This window comes from Mustela nigripes, chromosome X (genome assembly GCF_022355385.1).
Source record: "Mustela nigripes isolate SB6536 chromosome X, MUSNIG.SB6536, whole genome shotgun sequence".
NCBI classification, from domain to species: Eukaryota; Metazoa; Chordata; class Mammalia; order Carnivora; family Mustelidae; genus Mustela; species Mustela nigripes.
This window is the reverse complement of record NC_081575.1, coordinates 80,808,879-80,836,632: the sequence shown is the minus strand read 5'-3', so window position 1 is coordinate 80,836,632 and position 27,754 is coordinate 80,808,879. Positions and strand designations below refer to the sequence as shown.

Here is a 27,754-nt window from a genome sequence, read left to right as displayed (position 1 = left end):
TATCTTCTCCCATTCTGGGGGTTGCCTTTTTGTTTTGTTGACTGTTTCCTTTGCTGTGCAGAAGCTTTTGATCTTGGTGAAGTCTCAAAGTTCATTTTTTGCTTTTGTTTTCTTTGCCTTTGGAGACGTGTCTTGAAAGATGTTGCTGTGGCCCATGTTGAAGAGGTTGTTGCCTATGTTCTCCCTCTAGGATTTTGATAGATTTCTGCCTCATGTTGAGGTCTTTCATCCATTTTGAGTTTATCTTTGTGTGTGGTTTAAGAGAATGGTTGAGTTTCATTCTTCTATACACAGCTGTCCAATTTTCCCAGCACCATTTATTGAAGAGACTTTTTTCCAGTGGATATTTTTTCCTGCTTTGTTGAAGATTATTTGACCATAGAGTTGAGGGTCCATATCTGGGATCTCTACTCTGCTCCACTGGTCTATGTGTCTGTTTTTGTGCCAGTACCATGCTGTCTTGGTTATCACAGCTTTGTAGTAAAGCTTGAAATCAGGCAACGTGATGCTCCCAGTTTTGTTTTTCTTTTTCAACATTTCCTTTGTGATTCGGGGTCTTTTCTGGTTCTAACCAAATTTTAAGATTGTTTGTTCCAGCACTTTGAAAAATTCCAGTGGAATTTTGATTGGGATGGCATTGAAAGTGTAGATTGCTTTGGGCAGCACAGACATTTTAACAATGTTTATTCTTCTGATCCATGAGCATGGAATGCTTTTCCATCTTTTTGTGTCTTTTTCAATTTATTTCATGAGTGTTCTGTAGTTCCTCGAGTACAGGTTTATTCCAAGGTATCTTATGGTTCCTGGTGCTATAGTAAATGAAATTGATTCCCTAATTTCCCTTTCTATAGTTTCACTGTTAGTGTATAAGAAAGCAACTCATTTCTGTGCATTGATTTTGTATCCTGCCACATTACTGAATTGTATTAGTTCTAGTAGTTTGGGGGGTGGAGTCTTTTGGGTTTTCCATATAAAGTATCATGTCATCTGCAAAGAGAGAGAGTTTGACTTCTTCTTTGCCAATTTGAATACTTTTTATTTCTTTTTGTTATCTGCTTGCTGTTGCTAGGACTTCATCATCATTAGCCATCAGGGAAATTCAAATTAAAACCACTTTGAGATATCACCTTAGCATTAAGAGTGGCCAAAATTTACAGGATAGGGAACAAAAAGTGTTGGAGAGGATGTGGAGAAAGGGGAACACTCTTACACTATTGGTGGGAATACAAGTTGGTGCACCCACTTTGGAATACTTAAAAATAGAGTTACCCTATGACCCTGCAATTTCACTACTGGGTATTTACCCCAGAGATACAGATGTAGTGAAAAGAAGGGCCATCTGTACCCCAATGTTCATAGCAGCAATGGCTACAATCGCCAAACTGTGGTAAGAGGCAAGATGCCCTTCAACAGACAAATGGATAAGGCAGATATGGTCTATATATACAAGGAATATTATGCCTCCATCAGAAAGTATGAATACCCAACTTTGGTATCAACATGGATGGGACTGGAGGAGATTATGCTGAGTGAAATAAGTCAAGCAGAGAGAGTCAATTATCATACGGTTTCACTTATTTATGGAGCATAAGGAATAACAATGAAGACATTGGGAGAAGGAGAAGTGAGGTGGGGGAAATTGGAGGGGGAGATGAAGCATGAGAGACTGTGGACTCTGAGAAACAAATGGAAGATTTTGGAGGGGAAGGGTGCGGGTGATTGGGTGAGCCTTGTGGTGGGTATTAAGGAGGGCAGATATTGCATGGAGCACGGGGTGTGGTGCATAAACAATGAATCTTGGAACACTGAAAAAATAAAATTAAATAAAAAAAGAAACCTGATTGTTGTATGTTGATTTTATATCCTACAACTTTACAGAATTCATCTATAGTTCTAACAATTTTGCTCCAGCTTCAAGTGCCCATCGATATAAGAATGGGTAAAGAAGATGTATGTGGAGATTACACACACACACACACACACACACACAAAACCATAATAATATTTTACCTACTTTATCCATCCTCCTGATGGGCATTTGGAATTGCACTTGTTATGATGAGCACTGGGTGACATACAGAATTGTTGAATCACTATATTGTATATCTGAAACTAATACAGCACTGTATTTTAACTATACTGGAATTTAAGGAAACCCCACAGTAATAGACCATCTTAATTCCGAGTGGCTATTATCAAAAAGGCAGAAAATAACAAATGCATGTAAGGATAGGGAGAAAAGGGAACCCTTGTGCAGTGTTGGTGAGAATGTAAATTGGTGCAGCCACTATGGAAACAGTATGAATATTCTTCAAAAATTTTAAAATAGAACTATCTTATGTTCCAGCATTCCCAGTTCTGGGTAAATAGCCAAAGGAAATGAAATTGAGATCTCAAAGTGATATCAGTTCTCCCATATTTATTTCAGAATTATTTACAATAGCCAAGATATGGAAACAACCTAAATGTCCCTCAGTGGATTAATGGATAAACAAAATGTGATATGTGTGTGTGCATGTGCAATGTGTGTGTGTTTATGCATACATACATACACAAATAATGTATATATGTATATGACATACACACAATGGAATATTATTCATCCATAAAAAAGAATGAAATCTTGCCATTTGCAACAACAGGGATGGAGCTTGAGAGTATAATGTTAAGCAAAATAAGTCAGTCAGAGAAAGACAAATACCATATGATTTCACTCATATGTGGAATTTTAGAAAAAGAACAAACAAGCAAAGGAAGAGAGAGAGAGAGCAAGAGACAGGCTCTTAACTATAGAGAACAAATTGATGGTTACCAGAGGGGAGATGGGTGAGGAAATGCATTAAGTAAGTGATGGGGATTAAGGAGGTTGCTTGTCACAATCAGCACTGAGTGATATATGGAGGTGTTGAATCACTATATTCTACATCTGAAATATAATACTGTATTTTAATTAAACTGGAATTACAATTAAAACAATAAAAAATTTTATTGAGGCTTTCAGTTTTCCTATGTATATGATTGTGTCATCTGCAAGCAGAGACAATTTTACTTTTTTCTTTCTAATTTGGATGGTTTTTTTTTTCTTTTTCTTGATTAATTACATTGGCTTGAATACCCAGTACTATGTTGAAATAAGGTGTGAGAGTAAGCATCTTTGCTTTGTACCAGATCTTAGAAAGCAGAATTTCAGTTTTTGTCATTGATTATGTTGTGAGCAATGGGCTTTTCACATGGCCTTTATTGCTTAAGGCAAGACCTTTCTATTCCTATTTTGTTAAAAGTTTTGGTGAATGGGTGTTGAACTTTGTCAAATGCTTTTTCTGCATCTTTTGAGATGATCATTTGTTTTTTTTCCCTTTCCTTTTGTTAATGTATTGTATCAGAATGATCAATTTATGTTGAATCACTCATGTATTTCTGGGATAAATCCCTCTTGTTTATAATGTATGATATTTTTAGTGTACTACTGAGTTCAGTATTTTCCTAGGAATTTTTGCATTCATGTTCATCAGGGATACTGGCCTGTGGTTTTCTTTTCTTGTAGTGTCTTAACCTGGATTTGGTGTCAGTATCTGGTTTAATATCTAAACCTTGGAAGAATTTAGAAAGGATTGGCATTAATTTTTCTTTGAATGGTAGAATTCACCCATGAAGCCATTAGGTCCTGGGCTTTTCTTTTTTTGTTCCTCGGCTTGTCTTCATTGGGAGAATGGTGATTAGTGATTCAAGCTCCTTATTTGTTATTGGTATATTCAGGTTTTCTATTTCTTCCTGATTCAGTTTTAGTAGTTTATATGTTTCTAGGCATTTACCTATTTTTTAAGCTTAATAGTTTGTTTATAATAGTTTCTTATGATCCTTTTTATTTATGAGGCATCTGGTGTAATGTCTATTCTTTCATTTCTGACTTTATTTATTTGAATCCTCTCCCTTTTTTTTCTTAGTTTTAGTAGTTTGTATGTTTCTAGGCATTTACCCATACTGTATGGGTATTTTTTTAATGAAAAAATCATGAGCCAAAAGTGAAAAGATGAAAACAGATATTTCATGAAATTAGTAATCAAAAGAAAGCAGGGGTGGCTATACTTATATCAGACAAAATGCATTTTAAGACTAAAACTGTTTTTAGAGACAAAGAAGGGCATTATATAATGGTAAAAGCATCAATTCAAGAGGAAAATATAACAATTATAAAAATATATGTATCCAACATCAGAGTACCTAAATATATAGCAAATAATGACAGATCTGGAAGCAGAAATTGAGATCAATACAATAATTGTAGGGAACTACAATACTATACAGTATATAGTATTTATTTAAATTCAATTATCCAACATAGAATACATCATTAGTTTTTGATGTAGTGGTCAATGATTCATTAGTTGTATATAACACTCAGTGCTCATCACATCATGTGCCCCCTTAATGCCCATCTAAAACCAGTCTCCTGTAGACAGCATATTTCTGGATCTTATTTCTTACACATTCAGCCAGTACATGTCTTTTTTAAAGGTTTTTATTTAAATTCAAGTTAGTTAACATACAGTGTAATATTAATTTCAGGTGTACAATATAGTGATTCAGCACTTCCATACAACACTCGGGGCTCATCACAGGTGTACTCCTTAATACCTACTACCTATTTAACTCATACCCTCACTCACTTCTCCACTGGTAACCATCAGTTTGTTTTCTATAGTTAAGAGTCTGTTTCTTAATTTGCCTTTCTCTCTCTTTTTTTCCCCAGTGCTCATTTATTTTGTTTCTTAAATCACACACGAGTGAAATCATATGATGTTTGTCTCTCTGATTGACTTATGGGGAATTCCCCTGCACTGTTGGAAGAAATACAAGCTTGTGCAGTCACTCTACAAAAGAGCATAAAGATTCCTCAAAAAGTTAAAGTAGAACTACCCTATGATATAGCAATTGCCCTACTGGGTATTTACCAAAAGAATACAAAAATACTAATTCAAAGGGGTACATGCACCCCAATGCATTACCTACAATAGCCAAGATATGGAAACAGCTCATGTCCATGGACTGATGAATGGATAAAGAGGAAATGGTACATATCTATATCTATATCTATATCTATCTATATTTCAGCCATAAAAAAGAATGAAATCTTGCCATTTGCAACAGCATGGAAAAGCTAGAGTATTACACTCCATGTTTTTTGATTGCTGAAGTTAATATATTTATATTTAAAGTAATTATTGATAAGTGAAGATTCACTATTACTATTTTAGTATTTGCTTTCTGTATGTCTTTCAGTGTTTTTTTTTACCCTGTCTTGTTCTCTTGTTGTCTGTCTTTATTATTAATGATTATTTTTCATAATGATTTGTTTTGGTTTTTTTAAATCTTTTGTATATCTATTATAGCTGTTTTTGGGGGGGCTGGCTCAAGGCTTGTATAAAATATTTAGCATCATAGCCTTTGAGTTGTTAACAATTTAACTTCAATAACGTATACTTCACCCGAACACATACCTTTGTGTTCTTGTAGGCAGAGTTTCCTTATTTTCATATTGTGTATCCATTAACAAAGCATTTAGGTTATAAGTAATTTATCCACTACATAAACTAATGCATAAATTATCAGTGTTATATTAATCCTTATACATCTATATATTTACATTTACTTTTGAGATTTATGCTTTTATAATGTTTAGTGTGTTTTTACTTAAATTTGAAGAATTCTTCCAAACATTTCTTGTAAGGCAGGTCTACTGGTGATAAATTCCTTCAGTTTTTGCTTGCTTGGGAAAGATTTTATCTCTTCTTCATTTTATTTTATTTTTTAAAATATTTATTTATTTGAGAGAGCGAGACAGTGGGCAAGTGAGCATGGGGGAAAGGACAGGGGGAAAGGTAGAGAAAATCCCAAGCAGACTCCATGTGAAGCATGGGGCCTAACAAAGGGCTCAATCTCAGGACTCTGAGATCATGACCTAAGCCAAAAACGAGAGTTTTAATGACTGCTCCACCTAGGCACCCCCTCCTTCATTTTAAAAGATAATTTTACCAGGCATAGGGTTCCCACAGTTTTTTTTTTTTTTTCTTTCAGTACTTTGATTACATCATCTTACTTTCTTTGTGGCCAAGATATCTGTTGAGAAAACTGCTTTGTATTTGATGGGTTACTTTTCTCTTGCTGCTTTCAAATTTTTGTTGTTGTTGTTGTTCTTGACTTTTAACAGTTCGATTATGTCTTGGTGTAGTTGTCTTTGGGCTGATCTTGTTTGAAGATTTTTGAGCTTCATGAATTTAAATTTCCATCTTCCTCCCAAGATTTGGGGAGTTTTCAAACATTATTTCTTTAAATAGCTTTCTGTCCCTTTTTCTTCTTCTTGGACTCCCATAATGCATATATTTGTTTGCTTTTCTCCATGCCTTTTCATTCTTTTTTCTTCTCTGATTTAGAATGAGCTATTTGTAGAATCTTTCTTCTGCTTGATCAAATCTACAACTGAAGTTACCTGTTGCATTTTTCATTCCATTTATTGTATTCTTCAGCACCAGAAATTTGTTTGGCTCTTTTTAAAATGATTTCTATCTATCTGTTGAACTTCTAATTTTGTTCATGTATTGTTTTCCTGGTTTTTCTAAATGGTTCATCTGTGCTCTCTTGTAGCTCACTGAACTTCCTTAAACCACTTATTTTGAACTATTTTTCAGGAAGTCCATAGATCTCTATTTCTTTGATGTCAATTACTGGAAAATTATTGTTAATTCTTTGATACTGATGCTGTTCTGTTTTCTTGATTTTTTAAATTGTTTTTGGTATACCTGTGTTGATGTTTTCACATGTGATGGAGCAGTTACCTCTTCCAGACTGCACAGACTCATTTTGGGATAAAGACTTTTACTTATAGTTGGGTGTGAGTGTATAATTTGGCTTGGATACATCAGCTCTGGCTCTATGGTGTACAGCAGGGAGGGCACAGCAGCAAAGTTTCTGTGGAGCTCCATCAGCTGAGGCCAGGGTTGGCAAAGACTGCAGGAGACCTCATTGGCCAAGGCTGTGGGCTTCCATATGGGTGGTAAGGGCTGTTGGGCTCCTTGGTGGTGAGGGCTGCTTGGTACCCCTGTTCTCCTTTTCCTCCACAAGGGAAGTCATTGCCAAGAGGATCCCTCTTATTGCTAGGTCCAGTGGGTAGGCACATATGTGGCTGTAGTGGTACTAGGATCAGGGGCACAAACACATTTTCAATGACAATGGTGTTAATATCTTGGGTGTGGGGACCTACACAGTCACCATAGCACTGGGATTGGAGTTCAGGGTCAACCAGAAAAACTGTAGTATCTGGGACTGGGGCAAATGTACTTTTATCACAGTGCCTTGGTGTGTGAGGCATGAGTGTGTGCTGAGGAGTCATGGATCTGGGGTCCAGAATATGTGCATGGCTACAGGAATGGAGGTTGTGATTCTGGTTTGGGGGAAGAATGTAGTGGTGGGTGGCAGATTTGGTGGGGTACATATGGTGGCACTTTCCCAGTGGGGGCACAATGGTGGCAGATTTTTCGGGGAGGTTGCTATATCAGCTATTTGGGGGGGGTGTCCATAGCAACATGGGGGCCAGGCAGCTGTGATTTACTTGATTTAGCATCAATGAATCTATAGAGCATGTCCATGGTGAATGCTGAATGTGTCCACAGCATTGATGAAGACTGTTGGAATCCTCCAGCTCTCCTTTTCCCTTATGGAGGGAGGTCAGGCTGAGGGGATGATTTTTGGCCCCAAGCTCTGCCATATTGGAGGATGGGACAATGCAAATAAACTGCTAACTATGTTCTTCTACATCGCCATTCTGTCTCTGTGCTTCATAGAGTTTCTGAAACTTCTTCATTATATTCTGGAGCTCTCTCAGAGCTATTCTAGTTGGCATGTAACTGTTTATTTGTTGTTTTTGATGTTTTTGTAAAAGTGAATGAGCATTGGGACCTCAACCATCTTGCTGATGTTACTATGAAAAATTAATTTTATATATAACATTTTTAGAAGCAGTTGCTTAAATAATTTGCTTTTAATGCTACCAATAACAGGTAGCTTTCTACTTCAAAAGGCAGCAGATGCCATTCTTGTAACACACACTGAATGTTAGAAAGTTATTCTACTAGGCCAAAGACTACAAAAACTTTCTAAAATGTACACCTTTAAGAACACTGAATGGACTCTTTAAAATATTTTTCTCTTATTTACTTAAGTCATCTCTATACCCAACATGGGGCTTTAACTCATGACCTGGAGATCAAGACCTGAGCTGAGGTCAAGAGTTGGATACTTAAGTGACTGAGCCAACCAGGTACCTCAGAAAGGACTCTTTTGTAGGAAACTTAGTTCGCCATCTTTGGACGCATTTAAATAAAGGCTCCATGACTTGATCTAAAGATGTTTTAGAATCAAGAATCTGGAGTCTAGATAACTTTTAAGGTCTATTCCTATTTCCATGGTCAATGGATGTATGGCAATTCATCAGAAAGAGCTAACCTTTTAATCTAGTTTTCTAAGTAGCTCTTTATTTCCCATTTTCTTCTTCCTATTCTTTCTTTAAGTCTCTGAGGCTCAAACCTTTTATCTGCTTAAGACTCTTCTCTCTCCTTTATTTCTTTCATATATTTAGATTTTCCCCACTTCCTTTTCAGTATCCACTATTTGTCCTCCCTTTCTATCTTCATTCTGGAGCTTAACTTTGTCTTATCTGAATTAATTTCTAGCTTCCTCTATCCCTTTGATAAACTCTCTTTCTTTTCCAATCCATCTTTAAACTGAACTGAATATATTGCTCTTCTTCACCACTCTTTATCCTGGCATTGATAATCCTGTACAATGTCTAGAGTGGTTGCTCAGGCAACTTCTCTAGAGCAACCTCTCTAGACATTTCTTAAACTAACTTTCCCAAACTCTTCTGGTCAAATGGAGTTCTCCTTTTACTCTATTATAAGTTTTTCTTTTTATGTTACTCAGCTTTTACTTAAACTAATTCCCCTGTTTAGGACTTTTCCCTACCCTTAATTCCCTGTCACCAATAAAATCCTGTTCACCTTTCAAGGTCACTCTCAAATATATCCTCTATTAACTCTTCCCAGAGAACTCTATCCCATACTTTTCTCTCCTGAACTCCTATACCACTTTATTGTCTATTTCATTCATCTGGCAATCAATCATGCACTGTCCTGTAACATGTCTGAAAACTATTATTTATCTCAAATGCTGTCATTTAACTGTTTCTTTTGTTTATATCTTGTCTTCCCAACTACCTAAAAAGCTCACTGGGGCCAGAAACCAAAGCCACACCTTCTTTTCAACTCTCTATGGAACAGAACTGGGGGCCTAGTAAGGTGTTATTCCTTAATGTGCACTGCCTATTTTACAGTAGGTTATCCAATTACTTTATAGTGACTTTAATAGACCACTAAGTCCATAACTAATCTTCCTTCACCTGTATCAGGCATTGGTTGTGACAGAGAATAGAAGAGACCATTAGAGATAAAGTACATATGAGAGAAAGCATATTTGACTCTTTAAGACTCATGCAGGATGAATTGCTAAGATGGTCATGCTGAAACATTTCACTGTCAGCTAAAAGTATTTCATAATAGATTCAGATCCCTGGAACAGCTTCACGGAGGTTGTGATTGCAACCTGAAACACGATTCTTCCAAGAGAGTAAACAGGTAGACCTTTTTTTTTTTTCCTTTCTAGTTTATGCTAGGTGGTCATTACTTAGATGTTTAATTCATTTGAATCAGGAATGACACAGTAATGGCCTGATGGTTTTCTTTAGGAGCTTTTGCATTTCTAGACTAATAATTGAAATTTAAAATATCATATGTAAGCTTTTATGCCAAATTGAAAGTGTGTGTTTCATGAGAAGTGCTCCAATTTGGATAGAGATAAACCAAAGGAAGGAAAGGGATTGGCCCATAGGGATGATAATGGAAGAGGAGCATGGAAATCACAACTTTTTGTGGCTACCACTAATGCTGTGCCATAGTGGGCTTAATGGGAGTGGAGGGGAGGATTGGGATGATTTTCTCTATTAGGAAAGGAAGAAGGAAATGACAATGGAGTAAAATGATAAGAGCATTTCATGTAAAGACCATCATCAGGTTCTAAGCAAAAATCTCTTATTTATGCATAGACAATGTAGGCCTGGGAGAAGTTTACTGATATGTGGAAAGATACCTAGGCCCTAGTTAAGTCAACTTGTTATGTACTCATAGCCCATGAATAGCAGAGTATATAGGTATGAAAATAAGTGGTCAAAAGCCTGAGAAGTTCTAGAGAAATGAGAACACATGTTTCCCCCCACCCCGCCCATAGCATTGTTTCTGCTTATAAAACCTATCATTACCTTTCCTTCATCCCAAGTGCCTGCAATAATTCTCTACCCTTTGCTAGTTATTTAAAATATCAGCTTCTTCTTAAGGATGGATTCATCTTCTCCTTTATCTCCAAGACCTGCACAGCAGAGCTTTGCTTTAATATGAACCATATATCATTCTTTTTCTAAACCATGCTTCCATGATTACCCTCAGATTCATTTATTCATTCAACAAATATTTATTATGCCTCTACTATGTGCCATACACTGATATAAGAAAAAAAACCCTTGTTGAAGCTTACATAACTTCTAACTATAGTGGGTCTTCAGAAGAGTGGATTGAAGACATAGCCCAGAGTTTGAATGGTGTACAGTTTGTTTCCGGGACCAGTGGCTTGGGGTTTGGTATTACTAAGGAGAAGAACTCTGCTAAGCTTTGGAGGGGACTGTTCCTTGCTCTTCCTCCTACATTTCTTTTTTGGTGGACAGTGAACAGAAAGGCAAAATGACATAATGTTTAAAGACATAAGCTTTAGAGTCACACAGCCTGAGTCCAAATCTTGCCTTTGCTACTGAGTAGTTATTTCATTGCTACTAAGTAGCTATTTCATCTTTGTTTCTTTCTCCTTTGTGAGCCTCAGTTCGTGAGCTGTTACGATAGTCACTCAGGAGACCCAAGTCAAAACTGCTGATTCGCTAAAAAAGGAACTTCTAAGTTAGCTGCTCACATAAGTCTTGAGTGCCTCATCCATTGGGCGTACAGTGACATCTATGTATCAGTTGGATGTATATGGGATTATATAAATCACATACTTACCAAGGTCAAGTCTAAGTGAATTACTTTTTTTTTTTATAAATAGTTCTAAGTAGGTTTCCTAATGATATCCATCTATAATTTCTGACCACATGGTCTCTAGTTCCATCTTATTATTTGAAAGGTGGCTTAACTAACAAAATAAATTAACTGTTTACTTCTGAAAGCTATGTGGATTCTCTACTATTTCCCTTACCTTACGAATTTCTCCCTGTTGGACAGTTTTTATGACATTAATCCATTCTTCCATGTCTTTCCGGTTGGGTGCAGCCAGGGTAACTTTTCGTTGTGGTGTGATCACCTAAACAAAAGGTTACATTATTAGCTGGATCACATTCTACAACTTTTCCCCCAAACAGAGCCTGTGACCTTTCCAAGGACTAGACAGGTCTACCAAGCCACTTCTTAAATATAAGACAGAAATTCCCAGAGCCACTTAAATGTAAGAAAGAAATTCTCAGATACCTACCCAAAATAATAATAATAGTAATGAGTAACAATTTAATAGTATTTATTATGTGCCAGGCAGTGCTCTATTACACTTTATATATATTATTTATTTCAATTTACATTATGGCCCCATGAAATGGCCATTATTATTTTTCTCATTTCATAGTTAGAAAACCCAAGGCAAAGTTTAATGACTTGCCCAGACCACCTAGCAGGTAGAAAGCTGAGCCAGAATTAAAATACAGCTTCTTTGGCTCCAGAATACACATTTTTAAACATTAAGCCATGCACCATCTATTACTTCAGTGAGGCTGCTTGAAAATCTTACTCACTTACTGCTGCTTTGTCTACTTAAAAATGGTAAAAGGGTATATGCTTCAGCAGGGTATGCCTCTTTCTCTTTGAGGGGAGAGTGAAATAGTGAAAAGTCTAAAAATTCAGTTTCTTTCTTGATTATAGTCAAGGACAACTTGAAGACAATTTTACCATTGGTCTCTTAATCCTGATTGGTGTATGGATCCTGGCAGGAATAATGAGAAAGCCATGTTAGGGTCTAGCCGAGGTAGACCATGTCCAGGACTGGTCTTTTCCCAGAAGGCAGGAGGGACACAGATGGCTACAGCATCAGTGATTGCTTCAGTGGTCCTACTTGCCTTTACTACCAGCCCCCCAAATCTTAGAACTAGAGCTCACTATACCAACAAGAAATTTCCATCGCCTTTTGCATGTAGCACAGCATGAGTCTGTGATAGATAGGAATAGAATCTAGTGGGAATTATGACAACAGTCACTTATTTGGTCCCAACCCATTATTGTATGGGGCTGATCAATGATACCTCTGTGTTTTAATTAGGCTAAGGAACTTCCTAGTCCTTGGAATTTCTTTGTATAATAAAGATGAAAAACATTAGCATATATGCTCATCACCCAAAGGTTGAGATTTCTGGAATTGGGTCAAGAGAACTCTGAACTGTACTCTAGGTCACTGGCATATAAGAGAGAGAAATGATAGTAGAGTCTCCCTCTTATATCCTACTGTTTTACTTTCAAGAGTGAATGGAATGTGGACCAGTCACAAAAGTGGAGTATTGGGCCTGTAGGTTTTTAGTCTGCTAATTATCACTCTGCTGAAGAGGAACCCCAGTTTCCATAACCTACCACTAAGGCTGGGAGAAGACAATTCTAGAAGGAGGTGTGTAGGAGAATTTGCTATTTTTCAGTGAGCTTTCTGGTCTGGATCCACTTGAATAAGTGAAGATTTATGACATTTCATCAGTGCCAAAACCTTGAATGCATTCCTTGAAAATCCTCTGCTTTCTTTGAAGCATCAGTAATCTCAGCATAAGTTAGCTCTCACTTTGGATTAGGTTCTTATCTACCTCATCAATGGAGAGAGTGTCACGTAATGATTATCTTGTTATGTTCTACAGCATATTAGCAGTCTCTTGAAAACCTCACAGTGATACTCTTCTAAATCACCTTCACCAGGAGGATTGATTTTTTAATAATACTCATTCTCCCCACCACCCAGAAATCAGCTCAGCTTTATACCAGGCTGGTAATAGAGAATAAGACATCACTTTTTCCTCTCTGTCAATGGGCTGGTAAAAATTGTTTACATGAAATAATCTTTAGCACTCATTTGCTTTAAGTGGATTTCCACACACATTTTGGGATCAAAGGAGACTTGGGAAACATGCATTCCGAAGAGGAAACACATGGGTATGGCAACCCCTCCACCCAACTAGCTCACACCCCAACCAATTTAATCATTTCCAATATTACTTACACAAAAACTATGACAAAGATTTCTACAGCTGCTTTCTGCCAAGGCAACCTGAGACAGATCAATTGTTTCAAAGCGTGCAAACTGGAAAGAGATAAGAAGGAGAAGAAAAAAAAATCTGGTTAATAATGTCAAAAGACACTAAAAAATACACACACACACACGCGCACACACACACACACACAGGCATTTTTGGCAGTCATGAGGTTATCATTTCTTTGACTTGAGTGCTGGGATTTATTTAGCATTATGATTTTTGTTGATATATTATGTGACATACAAAAACCAAACCAAACTTGGGGCACCTGGGTGGCTCAGTGGGTTAAAGCCTCTGCCTGCAGCTCAGGTCATGATCTCAGGGTCCTGGGATCGAGCCCCGCATCGGGCTCTCTGCTTAGCAGGGAACCTGCTTCCCTTCCTCTCTCTCTGCCTGCCTCTTAAAAAAAAAAAAAAAAGAAAAAAAAACCCAAACCAAACTAAAGCAAAACACAACTCTTCCTAAAACTGTTAGGTGGATTTACAGCAAGGCTTAGGTGGTTCAGAAATATTCAAAACTAAGGGTTTATGCTGTTGAAGATAATGGTATATGGCCTAGCTAAGGGCCAAAGGGAGCAGATAAGAGTTATTAGCTCCTATTTATTAGCTGGCAGCCTTTGACTTTGTTGCTAGTCCTATTCTGTTTGAGGCCTATGTCTCCTTATACATTGGCTATAATTGCTAACATCCAGCCAGCAGCAAGAAAAGCAGTACTATGAATAGAGATAGGGCTGGCTTCCCTGGCACAGAGCCTATGCATTCATACAGGCCCCATGTTCAGAAGGGCCCTGCACTTGATTTATTTAATGCTCTGCTGTTACAATCTTAAAAAATTTTTTTATAATTTTTTTAAAGATTTTATTTATTTATTTGACAGACAGAGATTACAAGTAGGCAGAGAGGCAGGCAGAGAGAGAGAGAGGAGGAAGCAGGCTCCCTGCCAAGCAGAGAGCCTGATGCGGGGCTTGATCCCAGGACCCTGGGATCATGACCTGAGCCGAAGGCAGAGGCTTTAACCCACTGAGCCACCCAAGTGCCCCCAATCTTGAAATTTTTAATAATTTCATCTTTGGACATGTTTTGGAAATGAAGTCCAATGGGACAATCACTCATGAACATAAGCAGAGGAGATATGCACAACCTACATGCCACCCCATGTCTTATCACTCCATTTGCATTCATGATGCCCATGAGCATAGAATTCCAGTGGACCCATGATGTATGGGAGTTCAACGAGACTCAAAGCAAGTACAAGGTAAGCATGTTACATCTATGACTGAGTAAGTAAGGGAGCTTACAGCCCTGAGAATCCACACTTATGTTAGGAACTAGAACTTGCCTCAAACAGAGAAAAAGGCAATGGTGTTCGAAGAAATATGAACAACCAAGGCACCCTATTGTGTTCTTTCTTACTTATGTTACTTCCCTATATTAGCCAATAATTTATGCTGAAAATGATAACATTGAAGGAAAGGGAAAGATAGGGCAGCCCATAATTCCTTTTTCTTTCAGCCAGGGTGCTGGTAGAATGTATAAATATCAAGATGTGAAATTAAAACAGTTGAGATGGCTTTGTATACTGGTAAGAACAAAATATGTATGTGTGTATGAGCTACTAAATACAAATTATATAATTTTGGTCATTTTTCATATGAGCTAAATGCTTTTATATTTGCTTTTAAAACTGGCATTGCATAATATACAGATGAATGGCAAAAATGCTAATAATTTAAAATTTTATCTTTTCTTAGAATGACATTAAATAACAAATAAAAGATGACATGACTAATCATTGTATTATATTTTAATATCTTTAATGATGTTTTTCCTTGCTTTTTAAATAAGGGGCCCTGCATTTTCATTTTGTACTGGGCACCACAAATTGTGTAGTTGGCTCTGATGTAGAAGCTAATTGAGGAACTCTATAGAGGTAAGGGAAAGAGGAAAGGGAAGGGAGAGAAAAGTGTCCCTCCATTTGGCCCAAAAGGACAAGTTAAAGGAAAAGTAGAAGATCTTAACTTCTACCTTGATGTTTGCCAACATGTCTTTACCTATTGGCTTATGTCCCCTCACAAACATTTCCTGGCATTCCCACCCACTCACCCAAAATGACAAGATCATGTAGATATTCTCTGGAATAAATATTCTATATATACTATATATTTTCTTACCGCGGGATGGTGTGCAAAACAGAGCCTTTGTCCTCGAACCAGAAAATACCTAAGCTTCCATCTCTTGAAGGAATTACAGTTCTTCAGCAAAGGTCCTTCCTTCAGTATTTTCTGAAAGATAAAGCATAATGTTGAGTAATTAAGTTGAGTAATTTGCTCTCTCAGTTAAGAATATCAGGTATCTGGATGGCTCTATCTCTGTCACATATCTGAGAAATGGCCCGAGAGCCAGATAAAAATACAAGGAAGTTAATTCAGTCAGAAAAGGAATTGGTTACCCTTGGAAAACGCATTCAGAATGATATAGGCTCTAAGTTCCTTAGGATATTTGGCCCAAGAAACATGGAGAACACCTCCACTTGTGGTAAGGGATGGGGAGGAGGGACATGAACATAAAAATATAAGAACAATATTCTTAGGAGAAGATAATTAATAGAGGGAAAATCTGTGTTCAGCAATGGCAGATATTCTGGAAGGCTCCAGATTGTAGCTGTAGACCATTCCTATCAGTGTTACAGTGTTCCTTTTAGAATATTAAGTTGGATCACATCCCCTCCCCTGCTCACGAAGGAAGGCCAATAGCTTCCTAACATTTTCAGAACCAAATCCAAAGTCTTTACCCTGACCTTCAAGGGATTTATGATCTGGTAAGAAAGAAAAAGAGTCACCAAAAAGGAACTACCTTCTGATTATTTTCATTATGTATCTCATAGTCTGGTCACTTTTTCACTTTTTGAACAGAATGACTCAAAGCAAGCATAGAATCTGTTTACCATTTTTATCTTTAGGAGGTTCTCAGTTACATTTATAGGATACAAACCAACATACGAGAGTGCCATTTGGGAGAAATATTCACAACCACAAAGCTGGAGCCAACCCATACTTAATGGACAAAGAGTCAGACTTAGTTAAGTCACCAAATTAGGGACTACCATGAATTCCAATCATAATCTAAATTAGAATTCACTGCTTAGTGGTGGTGCAAGTTTGGCCTACATAGTGTTTTTCAGTTTTTAATTAGCTGATAATATTTAAAGGACAGAATATTTCACAGAAAAAGTCAAGTCTCTTGTTTCTTAAACAAACAAACAAACAAACAACCCAACAGATTGTTTCTCAGAGTCCGTAGTCTCTCATGGTGCATCTCCCACTCTAATGCCCCCCCCTTCATTTGTCCCTACCGTCTCCTAATGTCCTCCATGCTATTCCTTATGTTCTACAAATTAGTGAAACCAAATGATAATTGGCTTTTTCTGCTTGACTTATTTCACTTAGCATAATCTCCTCCACTCTCATCCATGTTGATGCAAAAGCTGGGTATTCATCCTTTTTTTTTTTTTAAGATTTTATTTATTTATCAGAGAGAAGGAGAAAGAGAGCACAGGCAGAGAGAATGGCAGGCAGAGGCAGAGGGAGAAGCAGGCTCCCTGCCGAGCAAGGAGCCCAATGTGGGACTCGATCCCAGGATGCTGGGATCACAACCTGAGCCGAAGGCAGCTGCTCAACCAACTTAGCTGATTAATATTTCATTGTATAGGAGTGCCTGGGTGGCTCAGTGGGTTAAGCCTTTGCTTTTGGCTCAGGTCATGATCCCAGGATCCTGGGATTGAGCCCCGCGTGGGGCTCTCTGCTCAGTGGGGAGCCTGCTTCCCCCTCTCTCTCTGCCTGCCTCTTTGCCTACTTTTGGTCTCTCTCTCTCTCTCTCTCTCTGTCAAATAAATGAATAAAATCTTTAAAAAAATATTCCATTGTATATATGGACCACATCTTTTTTATCATTTGTTTTTTGAAGGGCATCTCTGCTCTTTCCACATTTTGGCTATTGTGGACATTACTGCTATGAACATTGGGGCACATTTGGCCCTTCTTTTAACTGCATCTGTATTTTTGAGGCAAATACCCAGTAGTGTAATTGCTGGGTCTTAGGGTAGCTCTATTTTTAATTTTTTGAGGAACATCCACACTATTTTCCAAAGTGGCTGCACCAACTTGCATTCCCACCAACAGTGTAAGAGGATCCCTTTCTCCACAGCCTCTCCAACATCTGTTGTTTCTTGCCTAGTCAATTTTGGCCATTCTAACTGGTGTAAGGTGTTATCTCAGTGTGGTTTTGATTTGAATTTCCCTGATGGCTAATGATGATGAACATTTTTTCATGTGTATGTTTGCCATCTGTATGTCTTTTTTGGAAAAATGTCTGTTCATGTCTTCTGCCCATTTTTTGACTTGATTACTTGTTTTTTGGGTGTTGAGTTGGAGAAGTTCTTTATAGATCTTGGATATCAGCCCTTTGTCTGTAGTGTCATTTGCAAATATCTTCTCCCATTCCATGGATTACTTCTTTGTTTTGTTGATGGCTTCTTTGAGTTTAGAGGAGATGGGAGTAGGGGGATAGGTGAGCCTGGAGATGGGTATTAAGGAGGGCACATATTGCATGGAGCACTGAGTGTTATTCAAAAACAATGAATCATGGAACACTACATCAAAAACTAATGATGTACTGTATGGTGACTAACATAACACTAAAAAAAAAAAAAAACCCAGAAAATCTGGTAACAATGTCAACCTATAGTCTCACATGGCTTACAGTTTGCTGGATCAGAGTAGCAGTTGCTTCTTTCAGTTTGGGGTATTTGACTCCAGTAAGCATTTGAGCTTGGGACCCTGATCTAAGCAATCCTTTGCTACTCTTGTTCTCCCAAATATACACACATCTATTACACTCTCTGTTATCTTACCTCCAACCCATAAGATAGCACTAACAGGTAGAACCTCTGTATGTCAACTGTAAAGTCAGTTCATGAGGAAAGTTTACTTGGGTCCTTTTGATAATTTACGGGAGTTTCAATGTTATTATAATACCCTTGAGATGTTTACAAAAGAATGGTGTGAAAGAGTCAAGACAAAGTGAACATTAAGATCTGTGGGAAGGGGAAAGCTGGCAGGGAGAGTGAGAAGTTATATTGAAATTGTTAAAACTGAGTCATCAATAGAAAACAACTATTCTAAGCATTGTAATTACATCAGTCTTTCTCTGATCTGGTGGTCTATGGTATATACTCTCAATGATGGTATTTAATTTTCTCTATCCCAACTTCTTCACCTCTATGCTGTATATTCTTCCATATTAAGTCTTAATGATACCTAAACAGTCATATTATCCCTTTCTGCTAAAGACTAAAGTTCAAAATTTTAACTGCTACAACCATTGAAGCCATAGCCATTATTTCTGCCCCTTTCTCAAGTTATTCTATTTAGTCAATTATTAAGTGTTTCTCATACTGTTCTTACATTTGTAATATACAGTGTCCCCTATAATAGCTCATTTTTAGTGAGCTATTATAATAGTAATGAGAAATGAGTAGGGGGATTTGTTCCTCTAGAAGATTCCCAGAACTCTGGGCTTTCTGGCCTTCAGAAAATTCTCAGACCCTGGTGATTTGAAACATTGAAGTAATAGAATTCAGCCTCTTCTTCCCAGCTGATTCCTTCCATGAAATATTAGTAATGACCCACTCTTTAATTCCCCTTCCTGGTACTAAAGAAATGGTTCTCTTTTCTTCTCTTACCTGTGCCTTGCTAATTAATGACATTTTATTATCCATCCAAGGACACAGTGAACCAACCAATTAATTAATTAATCTATTAATCTGAGGACACAGCAAGTCATCAAAACCTTCATTTCTCATTCCATGAGCCTAGTATTTGTCAGTCAAGAAAAAGGAAAAATTGACTTTGCGATACATGTATCATTGGATAAAGTGCTTCATTCATATTTTCTGAGCTTCTAATATGGACTTCACCTTTGTCAGGGCCCTTTGGGGTAGTTGAAGAAATTGAAGGCACATTCTCTGCCTCAAAGATAAGGATAATGGGAGTAGAGGAGGAGGGACTGATAATTCATGTAGAGAGAAACAAAGTTATATGAGCTCAGAGAATTATTTGAAAAAGCCTTGGAGGCTTCATGCTTATTGCTCTAAGTGTTTACCTTCTGATTCAAATGAGGGGTTCCACCAAGACAGTGTTTATCTACTCAAATATCCTATAATTTGGTATACCAGCCAAATCATAATTATCTCTTCTCTGTGCCATAATATTAAACTGATCACTTTGAATGCACAGCTTTAAGTGTAGGGATATCTAGTCAATATCCATAGAGGGCTGGTTGGTAACAAAAGGATCATCAAGACTTAGCAAGGGAATTGGAGAGACAAATATCAGTTGCTACTAAATTCTAGGTGATTATGATTAAATGCTGACAAATATTACTAGCTCATTCCATTTTTTAAGACAAGCTGGCAATACAAACTAAAATCTGTGTGAAGTTTTGTAATATTTAAATACTAGGAACTAACTAACTTTTTAAAAATTTGTGAGTGCCAAACAAAACATATATGCAGGACAAAGCCCACCCACAGCAACCAGTCTGAAATTTCTGAACTATAACAATTGTCACTTTCCCTAGAGGACAAAGTGAATTAAGTGGTAGTTATTTCTAGTGTCAGAGGAGATTGCAGTGCATGAATTTAGAGTTTGTGTGTTAGGATCCTGTGTATGAGATGTATATTACCAAGTTGGGAGCAGATAAATGTTGATGTGGTCCATGTATAGTAGGTAGGAAGTTTAGAAGGTCACACAAGAGTTTCTTAAGTTCTAAACACAGACTCTATATCATCAACTCTGAACTTCCACAAATATAAAAATCTGGGTTGGAAAAGGTAAAATTACTATAGTTCCTTTCCTTTTTAACTCTGTCCACCTTTGGGAGAAACTTACCTACTAACCCAATCCCCATTTTTAGATAAACCGCTTTTTATTTAAAGCTCAAAAAGTGCCCCAACTTGAACAAGAAGAAGCTAAAAATCAATCACTTGCCTCAAGTCAATAAAATATGTGCATGCAAACAAATTTTTACCTGCTCAAGGCTACTAAACATAACAACCATGTGAGACAAAAATTGGAAGACACACACACACACACACACCTTGCAAAGGGTAGCTTTGGAAGAATGCTTGTGTCCCATGAGAGTATTTGCATAGTGTTTCCCAGTTCCTGGCTGTTTGCAGATAACATCATCTCATTACCCTCCACCACAACTATGCAGTGGTACCTCCAATTTCCAGAAGGTAAATCTGAGGATTGGGTGTTTTCTGTTGCTTTGCTTGAGGAACCACAATTAAAAAATATTGGTGAGCTCTATGCTCTTTCCACTACTCTGCCCATGGCAAGAAAATGTGGAGTGACTGGATAATTAGTATGCACACCACAGAGTAAACATACTAATCAAACTTCATCCTGAAAGATAAGACCATAGATATCAAAGAATTAAAAGCTGTTCTATGAACAGTTCTGAATACTCAGTATTAAAACTGTTAATGAGCTTCCCTCTAAGAGGTAAATGGTAATCCATAGTGAACAAGAAGGGAGTTCTCCTGTTTTTTTTGTTTGTTTGTTTGTTTGTTTTAAGTGACTGTCCTGGGTGGGGAGGAAGCAAAATGGCAGAGGAGTAGGAGACCGAAATAGCATTAGGTCCCAGGAGTTCAGCTAGATAGTTATCAAACCATTCTGAACACCCACAAATGGAAAAGGAGATAGAAGAGAAGAAGAGCAGCAATTCCAGGAATAGAAAAGTGACCAATTTTGGGAAGGTAGGATGTGTGGAGAAGTGAATCGAGGTGACGAGAAGAGAGACTGTGGGAGGAGGAGCCAGCTCCTGGCAAGTGATGGAGCAGTGGACACAAAACCAGAACTTTTAGAAGTCTGCTCCACTGAGGGACATCACTCCAGAGGCTAAGCAGGAGGTGGAGCCATCATGGGGACAGTGTGGTCTCAGGTGCCGCAGGGTCACAGAAAGACAATGGGTGTCTGAGTGTGGCAGAGCTGCCAGGTATCAGAGTGGGGAAGCTGGCTATAGAGACAGAGCTGAGGAGTGCACTCTTAGCTCAGGGTTACCTTAAACCATGATCTAAGTCACAGTTGGGCCACTGCTCTTTGAGCGTGGACCCCAAAAGTGGCAGATCCTGAGAGACCCCCTCCTTCCTCCTCTGGGAGGAGTGGCATGGGAGTGCACTGCAGGAATCTGTTGGGTTTGGAGACTCCAAATGGGGCCATGTGCCAGAGATCGAAACACTCAGTCACAGGCTGGGTGATCTCGGAGTGTAGCCAGAGACCAAGGAGATGGGGGGAAATGCCTGCTTTTCTCTGAAGGCACACTGAGAAGTGGGGTCTTGAGCTCTCGGCTCCTCCAGGCTGGAGATTGGGAGGTCGCCATTTTCATTATTGTCCTCCAAAGCATTCAGGGACAAAAGCATCGAGAGCGAACCCAAGCATGTTATTTAGCCTGGCCCCTGGCAAGGGCTGTGCAATTCTGCCTTTGGCAAGGACATTTGAGATACACTGCAACAGGCACCTTCCCCAGAAGATCAGTAAGAACATCCAGTCAAGACCAAGTTCACCATTCAACGAAAACTGCGGAAGTCCAGAGCGAGGGGACAGTAACACATAGAATTCATGGCTTTTTTCCCCATGATCCTTTAGTCTTGCGAAGTTAAATCTTTTTAAAAGATTTTATTTATTTATTTAACAGACAGAGATCACAAGTAGGCAGAGAGGCAGGCAGAGAGAGAGGGGGAAGCAGGCTCCCTGCTGAGCAGAGAGCCTGATGCAGGGCCTGATCCCAGGACCCTGAGATCATGACCTGAGCCGAAGGCAGAGGCCCTAACTCACTGAGCCACCCAGGCATCCCTAATTTTTTTTAATTTTTTTTTCTTAATCCAGTTTTTAACTTCTACTTATTCCTTTTTAATGTCTTTGAACTATTTTATCAATACCTTTTTAAAAATATTTTAAATTTCATTGTTATAGTCATTTTTCTCCCTTCATTGTATTTAACATTACTTTTGTATACATATAGGTTTTTTCTTTAAAATTTTAAGATACAATTTCTTCTAATAGATCAAAATATATCCTAAATCTAACTCCAGATTGATACATTCTCTCCTCTATTTTTCTTTTTCCAACCAACGTATCATTTCCTTTTTTAGACTATTTTTTAATTTTCATCTTTACAATCATATTTCATCCCTTTATCGTGTTTACCCATATATATGGTGTGTGTATATAAATATATATATACATATATATATACATATACATGTATATACAAATTTAAAAATTATATAAAAATTTATATATAAATATATAAGTTTTTATAAATATATAAATAAATTTATAAATAAAAATATACATATAAATATGTAAGTAAATAAGTAAATTTGTCCCTTCCTTAAAAATTTTGGGAGGTAATTTCTTTCAAGAGACCAGAATACACACAAAGTGAAGTGTGTGGCTCCATTCTATTCACCAGTTAAACACACACACACACACACACACACACACGTATATGTAATTCTTTTTTCCCCCTTTCTTCTCCCTCCTGGTTTCGGGTCTCTTTTTATTTGGTTAGCATATATTTCTCTGGGGTCTTTGCCATCCTTTTAGTATTTTACTCTCTCAATCATATATTCTTATCTGGATAAAATGACAAGGTGGAAAAACACACCACAAAAAAAGAAAAAGAGGCAGTACTAATGACAATGGACCTAATCAATACGAACATTGGTAATATGTCAGAACAAGAGTTCAGAAGGATGATTATCAAGGTGCTAGCTAGGCTCGAAAAAGGCATGGAAGATATTAGAGAATTCCTTTCTGGAGAAATAAAATCCCTTTCTGGGGAAATAAAAGAGCTAAAACCTAACCAAGTTGGAATGAAAAAAGCTATTAATATGGTGCAATAAAAAATGGAGGGGCTTACTTCTAGGATAAATGAGGCAGAAGAGAGAATTAGTGCTTTAGAAGATCAAATGATAGAAAATAAAGAAGCTGAGAAAAACAGAGACAAACAATGACTGGACCGTAAGGGGAGAATTTGAGAGATAAGTGATACCATAAGATGAAACAATATTAGAGTAATTGGGATGGCAGAAGAAGAAGAAAGAGGGGGGGGGAGGTATATTGGAGCAAATTATAGCAGGGAATTGCCCTAATATGGCAAAGGGAACAAGCATCAAAATCCAGGAGGCACAGAGAACTCCCCTCAAAATCAATAAAAATAGGTCCACACCCCATCATCTACTAGTACAACTAACAAGTCTCAGTGACAAAGAGAAAATCCTGAAAGCAACTCTGGAAGAGGTCTGTAACATACAATGGCAGAAATATTAGATTGGCAGCAGACTTATTTACAGAGCCTGGCAGGCCAGAAAGAACGGGCATGATATGTTTAGCACACTAAATGAGAAAAATACATAGCCAAGAACACTATATTCAGCTTGGCTGTCATTGAAAATAGAAGAAGAAAACAAAAGTTTCCAGGACAAACAAAAATTAAAAGAATTTGTAACACCAAATCAGTCCTACAAGAAATATTGAAAGGATCCTCTAGGCAAAGAGAGAGCCTAAAAGTAATAGACCAGAAAGAAACAGACACAATATACAGCAATAGTCACCTTACAGGCAATACAATAGCACTAAATTCATATCTTTCAATAGTTACCCTGAATGTAAATGGGCTAAATGCCCCAATCAAAAGACACAGGGTATCAGAATGGATTAAAAAAAAAAAAAACAAGACCCCTTGATATGCTGTCTGCAGGAAACTCATTTTAGACCAAAAGACACCTCCAGGTTTAAAGTGAGGGGGTGGAAAACAATTTACCCTCTTAATGAACATCAAAACAAAGCTGGGGTGGCAATCCTTATATCAGATAAATTAGATTTTAAACCAAAGCCTATAATAAGAGATGAGGAAGGACACTATATCATACTTAAAGTGTCTGTCCCACAAGAAGATCCAACAACTTTCAATATCTATGCCCCTCACATGAAAGCAGCCAATTATATAAACCAATTAATAACAAAATCAAAGAAACACATCAACCATAATACAATAATAGTAGGGGACTTTAATACCCCCCTCACTGAAATGGAAAGATCATTTAAGCAAAAGATTAACAAGGAAATAAAAGCTTTAAATGACACACTGGACCAGATGGACATCACAGGTCTATTCAAAATATTTCATCCCAAAGCAATAGAATACACATTCTTCTCTAGTGCACATGAAACATTATCTAGAATGGATCCCATCCCAGGTCACAAATCAGGTCTCAACTGGTACCAAAAGATTGGGATCATTCCCTGTATATTTTCAGACCACAATGCTCTGAAGCTAGAACTCAATCACAAGAGGAAAGTTGGAAAGAACTCATATATGGAGGCTAAAGAGCATCCTAGTAAAGAATGAATGGGTCAACCAGGAAATAAAAGAAGAATTGGAAAATTCATGGAAACAAATGAAAATGAAAACACAGTGGTTCAAAACCTGTAGGACACAGCAAAGGCAGTCCTGAGAGGAAAGTATATAGCGATACAAGACTTTCTTAAGAAAAATAAAAGGTCTCAAATACACAACCTAACCCTACACCTAAAGGAGCTGGAGAAAGAGCAGCAAAGAAAGCCTAAACCTAGCAGGAGAAGAGAAATAATAAACAGCAGAGCAGAGATCAATGAGATAGAAACCAAAAGAACAGTAGAACAAATCAACAAACTAGGAGTTGGTTCTTTGAAAGAATTAATAAGATTGATAACCCCTGGTCAGACTTATCAAAAAGAAAAGAGAAAGGACCCAAATAAATAAAATCATGAATGAAAGAGGAGAGATCACAACCAATGTCAAACAAATATAAACAATTATAAGAACATATTATGAGCAGCTACACACCAACAAATTTGACAATCTGGATGAAATGGATGCACTCCTAGAGACATATAAACTACCAAAACTGAATCAGGAAGAAGTATAAAACCTGAACAGACCCATAACCAGTAAGGAGATTGAATCAGTCATCAAAAATCTCCCAACAAACAAGAGCCCAGGGCCAGAAGGCTTCCCAGCGGAATTCAACCAAACATTTAAAGAAGAATTAATACCTATTCTCCTGAAATGGTCCCAAAAAATAGAAATGGAAGGAAAACTTCCAAACCCATTTTATAAGGCCAGAATTACCTTGATGCCAAAACCAGACAAAGACCCCATCAAAAAGGAGAATTACAGACCAATAACCTTGATGAACATGGATGCAACTATTCTCACCAAAATACTAGCCAAAAGGACCCAACAGTACGTTAAAAGGATTATTCACAGCACCAAGTAGGATTTCTTCCTCAGCTGCAAGTTTGGTTCAACATCCACGAATCAATCAATGTGATACAATACATTAATAAAAGAAAGAACTTGAAGCAGATGACACTCTCAATAGATGCTGAAAGTGCATTTGACACAGTACAGCATCCTTTCTTGATCAAAATTCTTCATGATGTAGGGATAAAGGGTACATAACTCCATATCATAGAAGCCATCTGTGAAAAACCCACAGCCAATATCATTCTTAATGGGAAAAAACTGAGAGCTTTTCCCCTAAGGTCAGGAACATGGCAGGACTGTCCACTATCACCACTGCTGTTCAACCTAGAACTAGGAGTCCTAGCCTCAGCAATCAGACAACAAAAAGAAATAAAAGGCATCCGAATCAGCAAAGAAGAAGTCAAACTCTCACTCTTTGCAGATGACATGATACTTTATGTGAAAAACCCAAAAGACTCCACCCCACAATTGCTAGAACTCATACACAAGAATTCAGCAGAGTGGCAGGGTATAAAATCAATGCACAAAAAAATCAATTGCATTTCTATACACCAACAGCAAGACAGAAGAAAGAGAAATTAAGAATTAAATCCCATTTACAATTGCACCCAAAACCATAAGACACCTGGGAATAAACCTAACCAAAGAGGCAAAGAATTTGTACTCAGAAAATTATAAAGGACTCATGAAAGCAATGGAGGAATACATAAAGAAATGGCAAAATATTCCATTCTCATAGATTGGAAGAACAAATATTGTGAAAATATCTATGCTACCAAAAGTAATCTATGCATTTCATGAAATCCCTATCAAAATGCCATCAATGCTTTTTCAAAGAAATGGAACAAATAATCCTAAAATTTATATGGAACCAGAAAAGACCCCAAATAGCCAGAGGAATGTTGAAAAGGAAAACCAAAGTTGGTGGCATCAAAATTCCAGACTTCAAGCTGTATTAGAAAGCTGTAATCATTAAGACAGTATGGTATTGGTACAAAAACAGACACATAGACCAGTGGAATAGAATAGAGAGTCCATAAATAGACCCTCAACTCTATGATCAAATAATCATCACAAAGCAGCAAAGAATGTTCAGTGGAAAAAAAGACAATTTCATCAACAAATGGTGCTGGGAAAATTGGATAGCCACATGCAGAAAAATGAAACTGGACCATTTCCTTATACCACACAGAAAAATAGACTCAAAATGGATGAAAGACCTCAATGTAAGATAGGAATCCATCAAAATTCTTGAATAGAACACAGGCAACTACCTCTTTAACCTCAGCCACAGCAACTTCTTCCTAGAAACATTGCCAAAGGCAAGGGAAGCAAGGGCAAAAATGAACTATTGGAACTTCATCAAGATCAAAAGCTTTCGCACAGCAAAGAAAATAGTCAACAAAACCAAAAGACAACTAACAGAATGGAGAAGATTTTTGCAAATGACATGAGATAAAGGGCTAATTTCCAAAATCTAGAAAGAATTTATCAAACTCAACACCCAAAGAACAAATAATCCAATCAAGAAATGGCCAGAAGACTCACGAACAGACATTTCTGCAAAGAAGACATCCTGAAGGCCCACAGACACATGAAAAAGTGCTCCACATCACTAGGCATCAGGTAAATACAAATCAAAACCACAGTGAGATACCACCTCACACCAGTCAGAATGGCTAAAATTAACAAGTCAGGAAATGACAGATGTTGGCGAGGATGCAAAGACAGGGGAACCCTCCTACACTGTTGGTGGGAATGCAAATTGGTTCAGCCCCTCTGGAAAATAGTATGGAGGTTCCTCAAAAAGTTGTAAATAGAGCTACCCTACAACCCAGCAATTGCATTACTGGGTATTTACACTAAGGATACAAATGTAGTGATCCGAAGGGGCACATGCACCCAAATGTTTATAGCAGCAATGTCCACAATAGTCAAACTATGGAAAGAACCT

At 37.6% G+C, this 27,754-nt stretch overlaps 1 protein-coding gene across 1 annotated transcript in view; it reads right to left on the bottom strand.

Annotated features, from left to right (window-relative positions):
* The window catches only part of DGKK (diacylglycerol kinase kappa), a 171,460-nt gene that overhangs the window by 97,052 nt on the left and 46,654 nt on the right, over nt 1-27,754 (bottom strand). Inside the window, exons 2-4 of the mRNA XM_059385658.1 lie at nt 15,594-15,704; nt 13,390-13,470; nt 11,347-11,451 (exon numbers count right to left, since the gene is read on the bottom strand). Coding sequence (XP_059241641.1) covers nt 11,347-11,451; nt 13,390-13,470; nt 15,594-15,704 — 297 coding nt within the window. The remainder of the gene's footprint in view (nt 1-11,346; nt 11,452-13,389; nt 13,471-15,593; nt 15,705-27,754) is intronic.